Below are 20,917 nucleotides of genomic sequence, written 5' to 3' on the forward strand. Positions count from 1 at the left end.
TATATCAATTATTACATAACTCGTGGTCAAGAAAGTCGTTAAAGTACTTTTGCTCTAGCTACCTATTGTTCTGTGTCATTTACTGGGAGATTTATATCTAGACTGCCTGTGGGAGAAGTAACTGTGTATGAAAGTAGACAGTCAAGTGATATTTCGAGATTACAACCTCTATTTTTCTTATAGGAATAACTCTGCCAATTTTTACTAAGTATCGTGAGGTCTAATCAGTCTAGAACAAGATTTTAATCAGTACAGTTTGTAGAGAATGTAGCATAAATCCAACAAAAGTGACAATCTTCCATATAAAGCAACTACACATATTGTGGTTTTGTTTGAGTAAATACCTTCTGGTATTTTGGTACAATTTCTTGCTTTCTCGTGGATGAAATTACCCAGAGAACTCAGCATAACTTAGTAAAAGATGACCTATCTTGTTCTTCTAAGGGAAATCAATTTGATCTGAAAATACCACAAAATGGATAAGAAAGAGAAAATTTTGGTAACATGACCACAGGATATCTAAATGTGAAGTTTCTATTTTCTGCTGAAATTTGTATTGCCATTTATTCCAACTCTTGAGTTATTAAGCTTAAAAAGTCTTTGTTCTTGAAGAGAAGACATTTTCCACAAGAATTTTTGCAAATGTGCAATGGTCTCTGAGAACTGATCTTAGAGTGAGGGAAATATGGATGACTGAACATTGCAGTAATAGCGTGGCACCTGGCGGGTCTGAGACTGAATGGGGAACATGCCAAATAGAGTAACACAGACCTGGGCAAAGCCACTTGAAAATGGTCATTCGAGACTGGCGGTGTCATTGGTGGACAAATGATGTCAGCAGGAGCTCTTTCACTGGTGGACGTGACAGCAGGCAGCAAGTATGGAAGACGACAAACCATTGACCTGTAGTAAGCTTCTCCAAGCTGGAATGTGTCCTTCTAGAATAACCATAGATCGTGAAGAAGCTTGGGACTGCACAGAGTCAACAGAGGATCTCCCAACAGCAACGTATTTTTCTGTTGACCTGGTCCATAAAATAAATACTTGTTTGAGAGTAGGCGTTTCTGAATATGCCTACAATTCTATATCCGCCATATCAAGGACACCACAGTCGAGATTTTGTAAGGAAAAAGTTCTAGCTACAACCATGGGTCCCTATGAGCGAGGCAAAACAGATCTCCCTCCAACATTGCAATGAAGAAAGAGTTCGACCATTTCTCGAAACATTTCAGGCAGGTAACTGCCTAGAATGGCTGATTGAAAGACCAGGCTGTACAGTGCCCGATCTTGAGTGTTTACATTTCTTTCCTAAACTTCATCAGTCAGTGAGATAGTCATTGGCTAGTATGCCAAAGGTTCAACCTGGTGGAAAATTAAGCATTGTATTGAGTTAAGCACAATGCTCAGAAGAGGGCTACCACTGAGAGCTTAGCCACTTACACAGACAATCTGCATCATTTTTGATAGTAAAGCTTACCCAATAACAGCTTTAGTGGATTATGAAAATATTCTTGTCGACAAGATTATGGAGGGATACTCAATCAGATAATGAGGCAATATCTAAGATTAAGATGTATTTTTATCATAATTAAGGCAGTTTATGTTAGAAAAAAGGCACAGAATGGTATCTTTAAACTAGTCAATTGCGAAGAAGGATTCTGTGGCTATTCCTTGGACAGACCATCTGCTCCTAGCACCTACATTGTGCCAAGCTTAAGCCCAGCTTATGGTTAATCAACCATCCTCACACCTAAGCACTGTGATGCAACTACAATGGTATTCAGGGAATGGTCCTCCTTTAATAAACCACCGTCACATCTAGGCACTGTGACGCTATCACACTGGGTTTCATCCTACAGCATTTGTTGATGTTTTTCCATGTAAAAGTTGTTCTAGAAGGAAAGCCAAAAGTTTAGGTTTTGGATGTGGAACTCTTGGCCACTTTTTAGTGAATTGTCCATAGCTTAATGAACAGCAAGGTAGAAAAGCCTATTGGGTTTGACTGATGGCTCAGCAGGTGAAGGAAAGTCAACAATGATAAACACTGTCACTACTGCTTCATAAAACATATAGAAACAAATTCATGCCTGCTCACTGACTTGTAGGAATGTAAAGAATGGCTTTCATCAAAGATTGGGTAGCCAGCCTAGCTCTCTCAAGGCTGTATGGATCTTGATATGTGCAATTCAACAGTACAAAGATGAGAGATAGAGTTCCTGGTTAACACAGGAGCGGTCAGATCTCTGATGCATTTCATGGTATATCATGCACTCCAAGTAAAACCATCAGTTGGGACAGTTGAAACAAACTTCCTTCTGGTGAATGGATATAAACTAGGTATGAATCTCCAATTATGTGTATGAGAAGTTGACCTTACACTAAAGATATTCAATGCTGATGTGTATTTTAGCACTGACGTAATTGTGATTAACATACTGCAGAGCTTATCAGTCAATGTCGCTTGTGCAATCAGTGAAATGATGTTCCATAGGAGAACTATCTGAATCTGACTAGACTGTGGCATGGTACATTGAACTTTTCAGGTGTATGTAAGAAAGTTAGTCACAGTACCTTGATGTACACAAGTTGTATTCCTTGGTTTATTTTGTACACAATTTAGTGCATTTCTACCATGTAATGTATCAAACATTAAATGTACTGTTTCCTGTCCAAAAAGGAAGCAACTTTAGTGTGGGTAATTATCCGTCTAAGGTGGAGTAAAGTATCGGTGTTTCTGCAGTTATGGATTATTGGTTCTCAAGCTTCCTACTGGATCCGTCATTTCCACAGTGAGTGAAATCTAAGTAACCATTACACCCATTGCACCATGTCAAGAAGGAAATACATGGTTGCCAAAACACCCGAAATTTATAGTTGAGGATTTTGCAAAAATCTAGACTTAACTAGTGGAAGAACCAATTGGTTTGAACAACAGTAACCCAACATTACACTGGTACAGGTGACACACATCTGATTAAAGAACCACATGCAAAGGCTTTCTTGAATACAACAGATGTTAAAGATGGAATAATACAGTCTACATAGAGTGCTTGGTCATTTCCATAGTGATTGTGAGAAAGAAATATTTGCTGATTTTAAAATGCCTTTCCACTGCTGCAAACTGATGAATATCTGGATAGATTGAAAGGGACCCAGTATTTAATTACTTTAGATCTGGATACTGGCAAGTTGAAATGGATGATGAGAGCAAATCTAAGGCTCCTCTTAACACAAGAGATGTTTCATATCAGTTTTGTGTTAAGCCATTCAGTATGTATAATTCACCACCACTTTTGAAAGGCTAGTTGAACTTATGCTTAAGGTGCTGCAGTGGGAGAAATGCATTGTCTATGTCTATAGCATTTTATTGTGTGGTTGCATATTCAAGGTTGCAGCTGAGAATCTGAAAATGGCATTCAAACAGATAAAAAAGGCAGGCTTAAAACTAAAACAGAAAATTGTGTAATACTGTATACATAATTAGAATTTCTGGTTCATATTATACAAAGAGATGGAATTTCCACAGATTAAGAAAGAAGTCTGCAACTTCCTCAGTTTCCAATCATACTACCTACAGTTTGAGGCTAACGTTTCTAGGATCACTATAGCATTGTCAGCTTTCACTAAAGTTGAGATGATTTTCAGCTCGAGTGAGGAATTTGAAGAAGCATTCCAGTCACTGAAGCATGATTTAGTGTAAGCCACAGTGCCAGCATATCCACAAAAGGATTGTGAGCTCTTGTTACATATTGATGTCAATAATAGTGGAATTAGAGCAGTGTTATTGCAGTTTCAGGATGGAGAAAAATGCGAAATCACGTATACTAGTCATGTGCTTACTGCTCTAGAACACATTCTTTACAAAGAAGAAAGAGCTTCTTGCAGCTATAGTCTTATTGAAATAGTATCAACACTACTTCTGTGGTAGAAAGTTAACTGTTTGGATGGAACATGCATCACTGAAATGGTTGATAAGCTTTAAAAATCTAGATGGAATGATTGCACACAATATAACAGTATTGCAGGATTATGATCTCGGCATACAGCATTATGCAGGCCTTCAGCAAAGGAATTCAAATGGTGAGGCCGTGTGTTTAGGTAAACGTTTTCACCCCAGACACTATGTGGAGGTGGAAACCACTTCTACCCTAGTGATTATTAACAACCAAATATGAGAAGATTTCACCTAGTGAGTGGATGCCAATGTTAGCATTTTGTGAGTTCTGATAAGATCAACTGAAAAACCCAAATCTAGCATTGATGCTCCTGGCTATGCAGCAAAGTAGAGACCAACCAGTTCAGATTGAGGAACATAGCGTGGATGTAACTGCTCATACAAGTGCAGTAAAGTGTTCTGTACTCTTATTACAAACTGCTGGCTTGTGGTTCACAGCCTGTGTTAGGTGATATTGTATGGTACAATACTTGCAATACCTTGTATGATTACCATTTGGTTACTTAGAGTTAAAATAGTTTATTGATCATGAAATACGATGTACTGAAAAGGCTTTGCAACTCTTACTTTTCACGCTACAGAGCAGAATTTCACTCTAAGAGATAACTATAGAATGTTGGATAGCTGCTTGATTTGCATAGGTTAAAGACAAAAGGTTTAGGGTAAGATCTTAGTTTGGCTGAATTCTACCAGTGATTTTCTATTTTCTGATGCTTGATGAGAATAATATGTAGAGTTTGACAACTCATAGATGGTAGCACATTATGGGACTGCAGCCTTTGACACTTGGCTTCTGAAAATAACCTTAGCTTAATCAAAGTAACTTGCATGTGAACTGGAGGCTGTCTTTTATAAACTACTGGAGTATGTGATGATGTGTAATGCATTTAGCAATAAACATGTTTAAATGAATATATGAATTTGATTTCAAACATGTGTACATACATTACATAAAGTCATTTATGAGAGTTGAATAAAAAACGGATCAATTACACAAATAACACAACTATTAACCTCTCTTGCTATGGGAAGGTCAAAATGCACATGTCACGACCTTTTACAGAATTACATTCAAAATTTAATTAAACTACTTCATTATCAATGTTTATCAATAAACATGGCATTAAAATATAGTTTACAATTAAAATTTTAATATAAGTTTTGATTTCTTAATTTTAAAAGATATATATATATATATATAAATGCTCAAGATTCACTTTCTATATAGCATGATACTTTTTCAGTCCAAACTGCTCATTTCTAGATTTTCTGCTACTCCTATTTGGCTTTGTAATATTTCGTGGAATTTCTTAGTTGTACTACACATATCCCCAAGCTTATCTGCCAAATTGTAGCAAGAAAGCCTTTTGCTTTATGGAGATATAAGGAATAAAGTAAAGGTCACTTGCCATGCTTCCCACAGAGCATCCTACTTTCAAAATTTGTTATAAATTCTCCCTGACCTTTGGTATTGTATTATTTGTAACCAAAAAAAGCGAACGATTTAAATTAACTGACAGCTATAGGGTCTAAAGTCATTAAACTAAGCAGATGAGAACTAGCTTTATTGATATTTTTGTATGCTAGTATTGTATCTGATCCTGACCAAGTATGGAAATTATTTTAAGTCATTTTTATCATAATTATAAAGTCAAATGAATTATATAAGCTTTAGGATTTTTTCATATGCATGGAAATATTTAGTATTATAGATTGAATGATTAAATTAAAAAATCAATTTCTGAGACCACATTATCATTACATTGAACTAGGGTTAAATTTTTATGTTGACTTGAATTGTATAAGTGCAAAATACTGAAGAACGCTAGAAATCAGAAAAAAGTACTAAATTTCTTATTCTTTATCTATATTTATTATTTACTGCCATGAAATTAACTAAAATGTAAAAATTAGAAACTTATCTTAAGTAATTTTAAAGAAAATAAATGAACAAAATACTCGTAATCAATAACAGCATGCACCAAGCTCGATCACAGTTGCTTAATTCAACATAAGTGTGCTAGTAAGTTGATCCATGGTTCACACACAGCTGTCTGGCATAATAAATATCTATCACTGTAGTTGAGAGGATCAGAGTTCAACTATAAATTTAAAAAATAATGAAAAAATCTAGACTGTAAAAGAAATATTGTGTAATTGTCTGTTACAGTGTGCAAATATTTTAGAATGAATAAAGAATAATTTAGATTTATTTTGTATTCTTTGTGGGGGGTTACAAAGTTGGTCAAATTGACTGAGTTTGTATAGAGTTAGGGTAGAGAAAATAACAGATATAATACGAAGTTTTACTGGAAAAATGTTTTATGTTCATTTAGAAGGTTTTAGATGTTACACAAATAAAATTTGAAAATATTAAGACAAATAAAGTGTTTTTAATTTTAACATGGAAATCACCTTGCACTCGGACAAGTCAAAAGTCTTGGCTGTATATATTCACAAACATATACTTAGTAAAAATACTGAATTAAGAAATTTGACTTTTATGTTAAAAAGACTTGCAATATTTACTAAAAGCTTGCCAGATTTCACGAAGAGATACGTGTAAAATAAAAAGTTTTAGTATGGATAGTTGCATGGTTACCTGGTGATTATAGAATCAGTCAAACTAACCAAGCCCATATGGAAAGAGATAAGCAACATATGAATGGAAAAACAAAGGACTTGATCTCGTTGTTAACATCTTGTATTTTGAGGCTAACTGTGTTTAATGACCTATAAGGTATTATTTGAAGGTAAAGTGTGCCTGTTATCTTTATTTATTCTTAAGAAAGAATGTCTCAATTTTGACATTAAAATGTTTGGCAGGTAGTAAACTTTCGTGGAAGGAAAACAGTAACAAAGAAACTCACACTACATCTTAGAAAAATTACATTTTTACCTGACGTTTTCCAGTTAGAGTAGTGTAAGATATTAGTATTGGATCGAATTGAAATATTTATCACTGATTGAAATTATTAGTAATAAGTGAGCTTCATGGACAGTAGTATAGATATCATGTCAAATATCCATTTTGTGTACCTAGTGTTTTATTTTGTTGCAATGAGAACACTTTCAATCATGCAGATTGGAATATCTAATAAACACACAGCTGTAATGAATATTTTCTTAACCTTGTTTCAGTAGTAAAGATGCATGAATATGCAGGCTGTAAGTGTACTGCTAGAAGAAGAAAGTAACACTCGCATCGAGAAACTTTCTAAATCACACGTAACTAGTACTAAACTTGAAGAAAGTTTTCAGGGAGAGACGATGTAAGTGTTAGTAGATTCTGAGTATCAGAAGTAGAGTTTGGTCCTTGTACAGCAACTAATATAACTCAGGTTATGTGTTTAGGAACAAGATTTGCACTCTCAATCCCATTTCTTTCATTCATTTTCTATTAGATCTGAGGTTTGTTTATGTAACAACCAGATGGCGTACAGCTGGATTGGAATGTAAGCTGTGTTGACTGTTGTTACGAGAATAGCAATAGAAAGTAGTACAGATATGGGTATTAGGGAAACCAAGAAATTCACAGGTTTTAGAGATACATTTTCTATGGGTGAAATTGTCATAAGCACACATGAAATATGAAGAAATGACACTTGAACAAGGTTATCATTTTAACATACTACCTTTAATTGTAGTTTTAGAAAAGCGTATAGTTATAACCGGGACGCTACGGCTCTCTTTACAACCAAAACATCTGGCTAACGTGCTAACCAATCACGATTTTTCTGACATTACATCTTCAAGCTGACCCTTCAGTCTGTCTTGTTCTCCAATCAATCAGAGTGTTCCATTCTTCAGTGATCACTTCAACCTCCAATAATTTTTCCAGATGCCATGAAAGGAAGTTACGATGTACATTAATACACTCAGGATTTCCTGTTCTGCAAGGAATTCGATTTATCCGCCAATCTAGATGCTCTTAGAGCCTAATCTTTTACTCAGTAGAACCAATGGATGAAGATGCATTGCAGGCCAATGCAACTGGTGTTATGGATCTAACTGAGCCGATTATAGGGCTGTCTTTGCTAAACACCACGGGAATGAATAAAGAATGTAGTGTTAAAAAATATAATATGCCTAATGACGTGTTAAAATATAATTAATGAAAAAACTATTATTTAACTCTAAAATTAGATTTAACGCTAACCTATCATTTTAGTTTAAAAAAGTGTTAATTTTTGAGCAGGATAGATAATTCAAACGCTATTCAAGGTCTGCCAAGAAATCTTAACAAAAACAGTCTATAAACGCGAAGAACATATAAACAGCAATACTTATATTAAAAAATGTTTTATGCATTATAACAAACAATATTAATAGACCTGTTTAAACTTCAAAGAAAAATGGAGGATGACATTATTTGCAAAAATAGTTGTCTGCTCTTATGTCGATAGAGCTTATCTGTTACGAACCGTTTTGTTTTGTTATGATTTCGCGCAAAGCTACACGAGGGCTATCTGTGCTAGCCGTCTCTAATTTAGCAGTGTAAGACAAGAGGGAAGGCAGGTAGTCATCAACACACACCTCCAACTGTTGGGCTAATCTTTTACCTACGAATAGTGGGATTGACCATCACTTTATAACGCCCCCACGGTTGAAAGGGCGAGCATGTTTGGTGTGACGGGGATTCGAACCCGCGACCCGCAGATTGCAAGTCGAGCGCCCTAACCACCTAGCCATGCCGGGCCCTATTACGAAATATTGATATTCTTAGTAGCGTTAATGTATTTCCAGTAGCGCACATATAACAGCAAGAATTGATGAGAAATACACAAAAGGCCAAAAACTATCAGTAATAAATACTAGAAATATGAAATTTAGAATGAAAATTAATAATTTCAATACTTACTTACTTGCAATTTTGTACATAATAAACAAGAATTGTCTAAAGGAATCGAAAAACATTTGAAGTTATGTTTCTCCAAATATTTTGATTTGTTTGAGCTCGAAGCTACACAATAGGTTATCTTCATTCTCATTTCTACAGGGAATCTAACCCTAGATTTTAGCGTTGTAAGCCCATAAACTTACTGGTGACCCACTGGGGGACAAATTCGTATATTTATAAGCACTTTTACAAGATTTAAAAGTTTCAATACCTAGTCAGATAAAAAACACAAAGATGCAATAATGGAAACTTGTGATAAATAAAAGAATCTGTTATTAAAAGTACGTTACCCGATGATCATCAGTAGGTACGAACTTACAACGCTAAAATCCAGAGTTAGATTACCCGCAGTGGACAGACTATAGTAGCTTTGCGCGAAATTACAAAACCAAACCATCCTATGTTAGTTTTGCTTTTGCGAGTAAAGTCCTTTTGTTGCTTGCAAATAACTTAAAATTCTGATAATTTTAACTTTTAAAATTCCAAATAATAAAACGTCTTTATAAGTCTGATATTTGTTTTAATTTTGAGAAATTTAGCTCTATATTATCTTAATCATATTTTATAAAATATTTAAACAATAAAAGGTATTAATAGCTTGCCAAATATGGCACACTTCATAATTTATATATAGAACACTCAGCTTTATGGTATTATTATTATTATTTAATAACAATATCGTTTCAAAGTTCTGAAATAATATTTTTTTTTTCAAGGGCGAGCCTCTTTGATAATGAAGACTATTGCCATTAAGAAAATGACGAAGACAACAATCCTAGGCGTTACTATTATCTTGTGTACACTGCTGCTTATCAACCGCACCAGTGAGTTTAAATATGTTTGGAAAAATAACTATACATTTGTTCATTCGAATGGTATGTTTCCAGTGAGAGAGATTTTACTTTATGATATTGAAAGAAAAATGTCCCCAGAATCAAAACCCGATAACGAGTACAGAATGAGAAATGGACATTTGAAGATTAATCCTGAAACAACGAAAAATAGTCCAAGTTCTTGGGTGGACAACTGGATAGAGGTTACTTCTAATTTACATATTTACTCAGCTTATTTAGACAATCGCCCTTTGGTTCCACATCATCCAGTTATACGAATATTTGGGTGGTCCACATTAGAAGTTACAAAACTTCAAAATATGAGATGCTTAACCAAAGTCAAATATTTGGGTCAACAAGCAGATCTACGAATATTCCCAGTTACGAAGGTAGTTAAAATAGGATTAACGTCCAAAAGCTTTCTTTGTTCCATCCCCTTTGGCTATCACAAAAAAATACTTTCAGTATCATTGTCATTTTCGAGTTTTCAAAACTCGAAATGGATTAATGTTCACCATATACCAAATTCAATGAAGCCTGAAGCTCAAGGAAGAATTGCAGTCTGCACTCCTCCATTTTATAACTATATAAACGACACCTACTTGCTGGCACAATTTCTGGCCTTTCATCATGTTGTTGGGATCGATCACTTCACCTTTTATGACTTCCAAACAAACCAAAAAATACGCGACCTGATTCATAGGTTATCTGAGAATGGATTCCCTATTGTTCTCTTGCCGTGGAGTGCTTTCTGGAAAGTTTCAATTCCTTTAAGTCACTATCGAGAAGGAGGACATGCACATTTAACTCAAATTCAGGACTGCCTTTATCGACATATGCATCATTATGAATATGTTATTGATCTTGACATGGATGAATTTCTTGTTCCTTATGAAAACAAAACAATAACCCAAATATTATCTAACTTTAGTAGCTGCACTGTTTGCGGTGCTTACAGATTCAGACAGTCTATTTTTTGTTTGAAGTTTCCATCTATGACAGATGCGCATAATGATTTTCAGTCACTCATGACACTTGAGAAGGTATTTGGAAAACCACTTGGCTTAAAGAACTGGCCAGATTACTTGAAATATATTGTTCGTCCAGAAACCGTTGTTTATGGCGGCATTCATAAAGTTTGGGAAATGCTGCCCAATAAAAGTGAAATAAATGTTGACAGAGGCATTCTAATTCATCATTACAGAAACATTGTGGTTTGTAACTTTGAGAAAGAGAAAAATCAGTTGATTGAAGATCATACAATTCCAGAACTTTATGGAAAACAGATGCTACAACTAATGCATAAGTGGAAAAATATTTTATAAGTACAAAATATCATGCTTTAGTTAAAATATAGTTAGGAAACGAAGAATAATATACGCACGGAATTTCTTTCTATAAACATTGAAAATGTTTATCTTTGTGATTCGCTTCTCAGACTTTCATTTCAGAGTTTTGCAATCAAATAAACAATTATAAATTATTGTACTGAGCAGTAAGCATCGTTGTTTGCGTACTTTTTAATATTCTATATATATATACATTTAGTAAGAATCACACAAATATTGAACGTAGTCACCAATATGACAATAAAGAAGGGCTTAATAAACAATTACTATGATACCTTTGCACTGATATTATTATCACATTAACTATAGCGTTTATTTCTACTGACGGAAAGACTGAGATACATAAGGCTTGATTTTCTTAGTATAAACCTGATTAAATGAGTAATTAAACTTAAATATTACTGTGTGCAGTTAGTGACTCTTAGATCATAACATGACTCAAAATAGAATAAATAGTAAATCTGCAAAACTGCTTCACGCAGTTGAAAGCTTCACCGTCAACCAACTAATGGTAATGTATTGTTGATATATATATTGCTCATCATAACTACATATATGCACAAAAACGATAGAGAATATTTTTAATAATTTAAACCACAGACAGTGAGCAGTTAAAATAACGAAAGAAGTTTTTAGGTAAATTTTAAACAATAAACCAACGATTAGATACATCATCGGAGTAATAATTTTTAAAGTTCAATTCAGCTCAGTCCAATTCTATTCACTTACTAGATAATACACTATCCTGGAAATAAGTACCGAATTTGTCAAAGCTATAATTATTATCTCTGTGATTTAACTTGTTTTACCAACTGTTCTATTCCTTTAACAAAAACACATTAAAGTTGCTTTGCTTAGATAATCTGTTATTGTAACATTATTAACAATTACATCACCAATAGATTGTTTTATTGATGATTTATTCAATAATTAAATTATTAATGCTGTTCCATTTACTTTTTTATCAATCTGTAAAAGTAACATACCATCATAATAAGTTTTCTTCATATTTTTAATATGAGATGATAAGTTATTTCTAAATACACTATTTCCATTTCTATCATCATTATTACGAGGTAATTTAACTTTAACAAATATATTGTTTATATAATTGTTTGCCTAAAGTTTATTTTATAAGAGTTCTAATATTTTTTTTGTAAGTAACATTTCATTTAAATCATGTATAACATATAAGTTATCCCAATTATATAATTAATTTTTATTTATGTCATCGATTTTTCTATTTCACAACTGAAATATTGCAAGAATTAATTAAATAAAGAATAGGATAATGATCAGTAATAAATAACCACACAACTTCCAATTAAATGCCATAATAGACAGTATAATAATTATTGTATTGCTTTTTTCTGTTACTCTTATTCAAATATTTTTATTGGTTACAATTGTATTTTGATACAAGGAACTAAATCATACAGATCAGTTACATGCTTTTCCTGGTCATTTATAAGACCAATATTAAAATATCCAAGTATAACAAATGATACTTTTTTCCTTATTCAGCATAACTAATATTATATTATCCCCCCAGTTGTATAGAATAATAAAGTCACCTAGTGGGACTAAAATAAGAAAAAAACAATATATATATATATATTTTTAATTTTCTTAAATTGATGAGTGAAGGACAATCTACCAATGCCTTTCAAATCTTTTACAATAGTCTAGGGAAAATACACAGACATTTGATATCTTCATTCAAGTAATAATATATTTCAAAAGTATCTCCTATAAAGGAAACAGTTTATTAATAGGATTTAACAACAGTCGAAATGGGTGAATTTTCAAAGTTTATCGCTAAAATTTATAGATTTAAAGTTAATAAGACGTGGATGAATATATTTTTATCTGTGTGTGTGTGCAGTCATTTATGCATCACTCAATGACAACAGCAACAGAAAACTCGATCTAAAGTAGCTTTTTATGGATGACATACCCAACAAAATTATTTTGTTTATAAAAACACCTTTAACATGACACCCCTCGACTGACAAAGGTGGTAGAATAGACATAAATATTTGTACATTAAAATTCTATGACGGATCAGCTCTAAAAGTCAATGTCTGATAAAAAACGAAACATTTTAGTTCCATGTCAGCCAACGCCCCCAATAACCAAGAAACTAAAATTAATTTCAAATAAATAATCTTTTTTGTGTCTTTGTGTAAAAGAATATGAATAGGGGTCTGTATGGCAGCATGAAGACTTGTCTAAACGCTATATATACCAATTTATACCAGGAATAAAACATTTTAAAAGTATACTAGTGTGTTTGGTATTTTATAAAATACAAACCATTCCAAGGTAACGTTTGTCATAAACGTCAATGATTAATTGATACTGAAAACAAAGAATCACAATATGTATTGATCTATATTATAAAACGAATATCCTAATCTTTGCAATATGGTACATAGGAGAGGTATAACGCTCTTAGTATGCATTCTCTTCTAATCAGCACCTGATGAAATATTTTGTATTTTGATAATGCCTCCAAAGAGATGTAGCGTACAGTATTTTTTACCTTGTTTCGTTAGTAATATTAATGTTTCAAGCTCACCAAGAATTTTTAAACATTTTCCCACATACAGATTTTGTTGTTTTAATAACAGAACGCAGAACAAGGAAAGTAAGTTAATTTCGTCTAGTTGTAAAGTACAATAGACTTTTTATAGAAGAACATTAACCTTTTTCACTTGTGGGTCAAGTGAAACTTGCGGACATATAATTATTTATTTTCTATTGGAATAACCATCAGTGACGTGGACATACATATGTACTATAGAATCTTGTATTTAACGCTATGTTGTCTTAGTCAATTTCAGCAGAAGCGTGGCAAGTTCTTTTACAGCAAGGAAAAGTTCCGTTCTCTGTTAAGTGCAATTGGCATAATTTGTTTTTGTAAATAAACATTGACTTTCAATTTCAGAATATTGTATCCATTCTCATTCGTCCTCAGTTAAAATTAGAATTCAAGTATACTTTGTAATATATTTCCTGATCAAACCTTTTGTTTATTGAATATACTATCTGAAAGCTAAATATCACAGAACGTAATATGAGACACATCTTGCAACAGAATATCTATATATAATGTTACAGTGCTGTAGCATAAATATATAAAATACTATCCCACTTTGTCATGAAGGGTGACAGACTTTTATACCCCCCTGACGTCTATCATATAAATTCAGAGGGTGCCCACTCTGGATGAAAAACTGACTAAGTTCAACAACCTGAAGACATTTCTGCAACAGTCTTAAAATGTGAAAAGAAGGCCGGTTTCTAGCTTGAAAGTATAACAAGTATGTTTATTTTAAAGACAGCTCTTACCTCTTAATTTGAACTAGTAAACACTTATTATATTAGCATGTTCAGTGGCATAAGAAACTCAGGTGTAAATATAGAAATCCTCACTGAGGTCTGGTGTGCATAAAAATGAAAATACTTGTTTACTTTACATACAAGATAATTAAAAATTGTTAATTTAAAAAGTGGAATAAGGATCGTCAAAAAAGAACAGAAACAAGTTGAATCAAAGTGCAAGGATTATTATATAAAATATAAACAAACAAGGTTGGAAATAGTGTCTACGTTATTTGTCATCATCAGGTACAAAACCTTGTCGAAACGTTGTACATTTGCTGTTATGTTAAACTTATATTAAAGTTTTTCTTCATTACCCATTAAGCCGTCTCCAAGCAGTATTAGTCTCAAAGTGGGTTCCTCGTCATTGAATACTGTTGAGATGTTACCATTTATAGTTCAATTATACATATGTATGTTTGTCAAGCAAACACATGCAAATAAAAAGGGGGACACGTTTTCCCCGATTTTTTCTTGCGAAACTTACCCACTTTTACACTACATCTTTGCAACGTCTTCCCTTTTGTATAACTTGGTTATGTTTTCAATAACCCACCTTTAGATGGTTAACGTTTTTATTCTAACTTGGTTGCTTTTGTACTAGTAAAATTTTTTGATCAGATATCACTATTTTTTCTCCATAATTACTTCAAAATGAATTCAAAATAATTGAGTATGATTTGAATCCCAGCTAACGACATTGATGCAGCATCTTAGGACACTAGCTACGGCATTCTCTCATTTAAAATTGTCCTTAAAGTGATCAGTTTTAACCTAGTGATTGTGTAGCAATTTACCATTAAACTAATCAAAAACATATTTACAAAATATACTAATATATGTGCTATAGCTCTCAAACTAACAGTATTTTTTTGTCCAAATTTGCTTCGTGCCGGCCCTCCTTTGTTTACTAGATGTTTCCCTCCCCAGCCAGAAGAAGAAAAAACATTTTATTGATGGTTCTTTCTTTTAACCTAAAACAGTTATGAAACTGCTTTTTTAATGTGATATAAAATAGTTTAGATCTATTTAGAAATATAAGAATAGTGACATTCCAGTATTTGGAACAGTTGTGGTAATACCCCAGATTTGGCCAAAAATTTAGTCCTGTATATAGACACGGCAGTTATTTCATTCTTTTAACATGGGTGAAGTAACTGCTGTTGGTTCAGACAAGGCTTTAAGAGAGCTATTAGCACTCTTTCTTTTTTTCAGAATTGTTCATTTAGGTTATGCTAATAATCTGATTTGAGATCGGTGTTGCAAACTGCTGTAACATGATCTGCAATACTATTCCCAAAATTTGATGGTAATTGACATTTTATACGGCAGATAGAAACAACTAAGGAGAATCTCATACAGAGCAGGCCGTAAAGGAAGACAATCAAGGCAGCTATCTAGAGTTCCTTACTATAAGGGACGTATATATACATTTTTGTGTGATTCTTAAAGATGAAGCTACAAAACCCAAAAATATATTTGACCCATTAATAATCGTATCAGATCGTATGGTTGTACGATTTCCAACACATCGTTTATTGCTGAAAACGATGAGATGACCCACACTTTGTATCTTGCCTCGTGCTCTGCAGTCACTAAGGCTGGCTCTGATCACACAAATTCTGTTTGGTACACTAGATTGAAACAAGTGTTAGGCCCTAGTAGCTAGTATTAACATATATGCTAATTTCACTTATGGATAAATGATGTCTAATCTATTTCATTAATTTGATTTTAAATTTGATTATACATTCGTTAGTATATAACAATAATATAAAGGGTAGTAGCTTTGTTAACTTCATCTCGTTTACATTTATTTATAAGAAATCCAGGAAATTCGCTTCTTCGTAAAATGGTAAGGTGTGACTGTTGTTAGCATGCCGAGACTGTGAAACCCAGGTCTGATGGTTCTTGTCCAGAAATATGCGCTCCACTTTTGGGGCTGTGGATATATTGTAAGAGTGATGATCAAATTCTACTATTCTCTTACAGTAGCCCAAAAGTTGGTGGTGAGTGTTATTGACTAGCTGCCTTCTCTCTGGTCTATATTTTGCAGAAATTCCTAACTTCTTTGTACTTCTTTATGAAACAACTAAATACTACTTCTAATTCTGTACATATCCTATTTGGAAGATTACTAATTCGATTCAATTGAAACATTTAGGTACCAAAGTTCTAAAAATGTGTACAGTACCGTAAAGTAGATTATCTGTTCCTTACCAGTCCTATTGCTAAAACGTACAATAAAATCGATAAACAACGTTCTTGTCTTACTGATCGCTGTAGAAGAAATAATTCTGTAAATAATCTGACAATAATTACGCAACTTTCCGCTCCCTTACATAAACATCAAATCCGATTAATAAAGCGCTGACGGATATGTTCAACTTCTAAAACACTTAATAAATATTAGTACAATGAAATGTATGATCTTGATCAGTACAGAAGACGTGCTGTTAGCAAGTTATTATCATTAGTATAATGGGGTTTAAGTTAGATGAGATATTTCTTCCCGTTACGGTACAAGTTTTCTCTTCATAGTTAAGCATGATAAAACTTTTTTTAAAAATCTATAGGCTATGATTTTAGATATTATCTTATAATCAGTATTAAATAATATTATGGGCTCTAATTTGCAATGGAGTCTTTATTTCTATCTGGTTGTGGGATTAACGTAATTATCCCTATATTAAATTATAAAGAAAAATAACCATTTCGTGTAGTGGACCGCTTCTGTCACCACTTTTTTATGATCGTGGTATATTCGCGTTTTGCTTTCCTTTGAACTTTATTAAGGTTGCATTTATTTTTGCTGTTTATTACAACAATCAATAACATATGGATGCAAAACTAGTTTTTCCCTTACTGATAGTATAGAACATTTTTATTCGCCTTTCTCTCGGTTTATTTGGTCTCTTTCACATCTTCCAGTCTTCTTTTTATCTTCTTTCAAGTTATTTCCTCTATAACCTTCCACATTTTTTTGATTTTTAGGATTATAACGCTTCATAATTATAAGAGCTCTTATAGCTTTAAATCCAGATGAACTTAGAAAGATAGCCACTTCCTCTAATCATTTCCTATTTACTTGGACATTCTGAGGTATCGATATAAAAATACATATTAGATGCTTCGCTCGTGATGTAATCGTTGGTGAAATTTATTAATTCTTGTATATGACGAGCGAGACAAGGTAATTCAATTTCTTCAATCCACGTTTTATCAATATGTAATATAACCCTTACAAAATATTCCCTATATTGACGAGTGTTATATTATGTGTTCCAATTGAGGAACCATCTTGTCTCCTAATTATTAACTCTAGACAAATATAACCATTAGAATATAATATGTTATCGTTTATATCTTCAATGTTGAATTCATATTTAGGTTACTCTTTTTCATCGATAACGACTTTATCCTTATAGTGTTGTTTGTATTTAAAATTCTCTGTAATGTTTTGATAATAATTAGGTAAACTTGTTAGATCCCAAATACCTTCCATTGATTTAGAATTAAGATATTTTAAGTCAAGTTCTATATTGTGCTTAAAGTTTCTTATCTTAAATAATAGATTCCTTCAATATATTACACAATTTATTTTATACGAACATATATATGCTTTCTGACATACTATTTCAAGAATTTTATCCTTTTCAGAAATCAGTAAAAATACCTTTCCTTTAATATTTCCGACTTTTTACAAATACATGATGTTTGCTATAATTAAAAATAACTTATATACAACGTGGTTTGTTCAAGTCAATTGGGTGATTGCTTTGATCTGTAATCTTTATTTTTATTTTATAAATATAATTTGACGTGTTAACATCTGTAAATATTGAATTTATTTCTTTAGGTTTGATTAAATTTTCAGGCGGATTGGAAGGAGTACACGAATATTAATCCAGGTTAAGTAGTTAGCATACAGGATCACCTACAAAAGTTGTAATATTTTCAAAATGAGCCCCAAAACTCGAGCGCTTTCGAATAGTTGACTAGTTGACTAGAATAATGTGTTATGTTTGTGTGTTGAGTTTACCATGACAAGTATTTCGATTTAAAACTTTTAACTCTAAATCAAATTAGATTTAAATAATTAATTCACAATTTCGACCCTGGGCCAAAAGCAATCGGGGGTGTTCAGAAACAATTATCTCTTCACCCCTCTCCTGCACTAAATGGATCACATACTTAAATGTGGTTAGGAGGACTCGCATCAAGGTAATGGTATGGTTATTTGTCTTGGTTGGTTTGGGAGGTTGCAACAATTTCACTTAAAAAAAAACACAATTTGGGGTGTGAATCAGAAAATCCTAATACCCAGAATTTTGTTGTGGAGGAAAACTGAAGTACCCCGAGAAAAACCCACTTTCACTACCCGGACGCCGAATATTCTTTCTGGATAGTGCCTGAGCTCGGGGACTAAAACATATATAGGTTATATCACTTTATACAAGGGTAATGTTTAATGAGTGTGATGTCGATGTCACGTAAACTGATGTTCAATATGAGTGGGCCTTGAGAGCTAGCCAATCATAATCAGTTATTGGTGTCAGGTTTAGTTTTGTGCCAAAGAGGCGTGTAAAATTCGTAATAGACTTATGTGGGATAATAATTATAAGAATTGTTAACTAATTTCTATAAAGATAAAATCAAAAATAAAATAAAATAAACAATAGAAATAAAATTAAAATTCAAACCACTATATATATAGAGAAATTTAAGAAAGAATAATATTAATAATGTAAAGTAAGTTTAATCATGAATTTAGTTTTGAAATTCCTTTCAGAGACTTGCGAAGGTCAAAACGCCGGGATCGAGATTGATGCCATTTGGCGTTACAGTATTTAACAGTGCTATCCAATAAGTTTCTTTAATTTCACTGTTTCTGTTAGATGTAAAATTTGACTTTAGACCCATCAGTTTAATGTCTTCAAGAGAGTGTCCAGGCATGTTAAAGTGTTTTGCGACCGGAAGTTCTTTGTTTGTTTTGATTGTTTATTTATGGTTATTAAAACGTTCCCGTATAGTTATTTCGGTTGGACCTACATATTGGAAATGCATTTTCGACATTGGATTAAGTAAATAACATTTTTTGTAGAGCAGGTTATGAAATTAGTGATTTTAAACTGCTTTTGGTTGTCTTTATCGGAAAATTTGTCCGTTTCCTGTATGAACTTAGAGGTTTGACATCGCTTGCTATTGCAAGGTTGACTTCCACCTGGTGTTGGCTTAAAGTTCACTTTAGCGTGAACTAAGTGTGAATACAAAGTTTTATTCTTTCTGACAGGAACTTCCGTAAAAATGGATTTTAATCGATCATTAAGTTGAAAGAGGTAAAAGTGTTTCTTTAGTATTTGGAGTAGGTTTTTTAGTTTTGGGTGATAGGTAATAATCAGTGGCAGATGTACGTAGTATATTGTTAATTTTCTCAACTGGTTGGATGATAGTGTTTTGTTTATAACCTCTTTCAGTCATAGTCTGTTTCAAAGAATTAATATGACGGTCATAGTTCTTACTATCAGAGCGCTCTCCAGTGGCACAGTGGTATGTCTGCGGACTTATACTGCTAGAAACCGGGTTTCGATACCCGTGGTGGGCAGAGCACAGATAGCCCTTTGTGTAGCTTTGTGCTTAATAACAAACAAACAACAACTATCAGAGCATATTTTCTTTAATCTAAGTGCTTGATTGAATGTGATATTGCGTTTGGTGTATGGAGGGTGACAGCTTTGATTATGTAAATATTGTTACGTCTCCGTTCGTTTGTTAATTTCCCGTAGAAATTCTTTCCGAGAAAGTTCAGCGATACAAGTCCTTTCTTAACTAAAACTAGTTTATTATTTCTCGATACAACTTTATAATACACAGAATTTCTACAGTCACTTTAACTTAAACACAGGCTATGATTCACGCACTTTATTTACGGTCACTACCGCTCAGTTGACTCAATTATCTGTCTCTATATCTCTTCAATCTGCTATATTCTCTTTATTTGCCGGGCTTAAATATTAAAATAGAGGGCGCCTGGAAAAGACTAGAGTTGCCAAGAAAAGTCATGATCCTTCTAGAAACTCATGACGTATTACCAGGGTCGCGTGACTTCCGCTGTCGGAACAGTATTGTGGTTCATCCGTTGGTTTTTGGTAAAAATCAATATGTAGAACACCATCTTTTAATGTTAGGTTTACATCCAAGAAACTTATTTGGGTAGTGGAGTAGTCTAGAGTAAATGTAATAGAGCTGTGAAAGGTGTTAGCATGTCTATAAAAGGACAGTAATGAATCTTCATCTCCTACCCAAATGAAAAAAATCTCATCAATGTAGCGTCTCCAAAACGTTGGTTTGTCTGTGCAGTTTTCTAAAAGTTCCGTCTCCAAGTCTCCCATAAAAATGTTGGCATAGTTTGGTGCCATCTTTGTGCCCATAGCTGTGCATTTTGTTTGAGTATAGAATTCATCATTAAATTCAAACCGTTAAGTGTAAGTAC

At 33.1% G+C, this 20,917-nt stretch overlaps 1 protein-coding gene across 1 annotated transcript; it reads left to right on the forward strand.

Moving 5' to 3' along the window:
* Positions 1-9,612: 9,612 nt before the first annotated feature.
* LOC106466298 (beta-1,4-galactosyltransferase galt-1-like) lies at positions 9,613-11,013 on the forward strand. Its single transcript, XM_013926567.1, has one exon. The coding sequence runs from the start codon at positions 9,613-9,615 to the stop codon at positions 11,011-11,013; it is 1,401 nt and encodes a 466-aa protein (XP_013782021.1).
* Positions 11,014-20,917: the final 9,904 nt, after the last annotated feature.

Source organism: Limulus polyphemus, unplaced genomic scaffold (genome assembly GCF_000517525.1).
Source record: "Limulus polyphemus unplaced genomic scaffold, Limulus_polyphemus-2.1.2 Scaffold2214, whole genome shotgun sequence".
NCBI classification, from domain to species: Eukaryota; Metazoa; Arthropoda; class Merostomata; order Xiphosura; family Limulidae; genus Limulus; species Limulus polyphemus.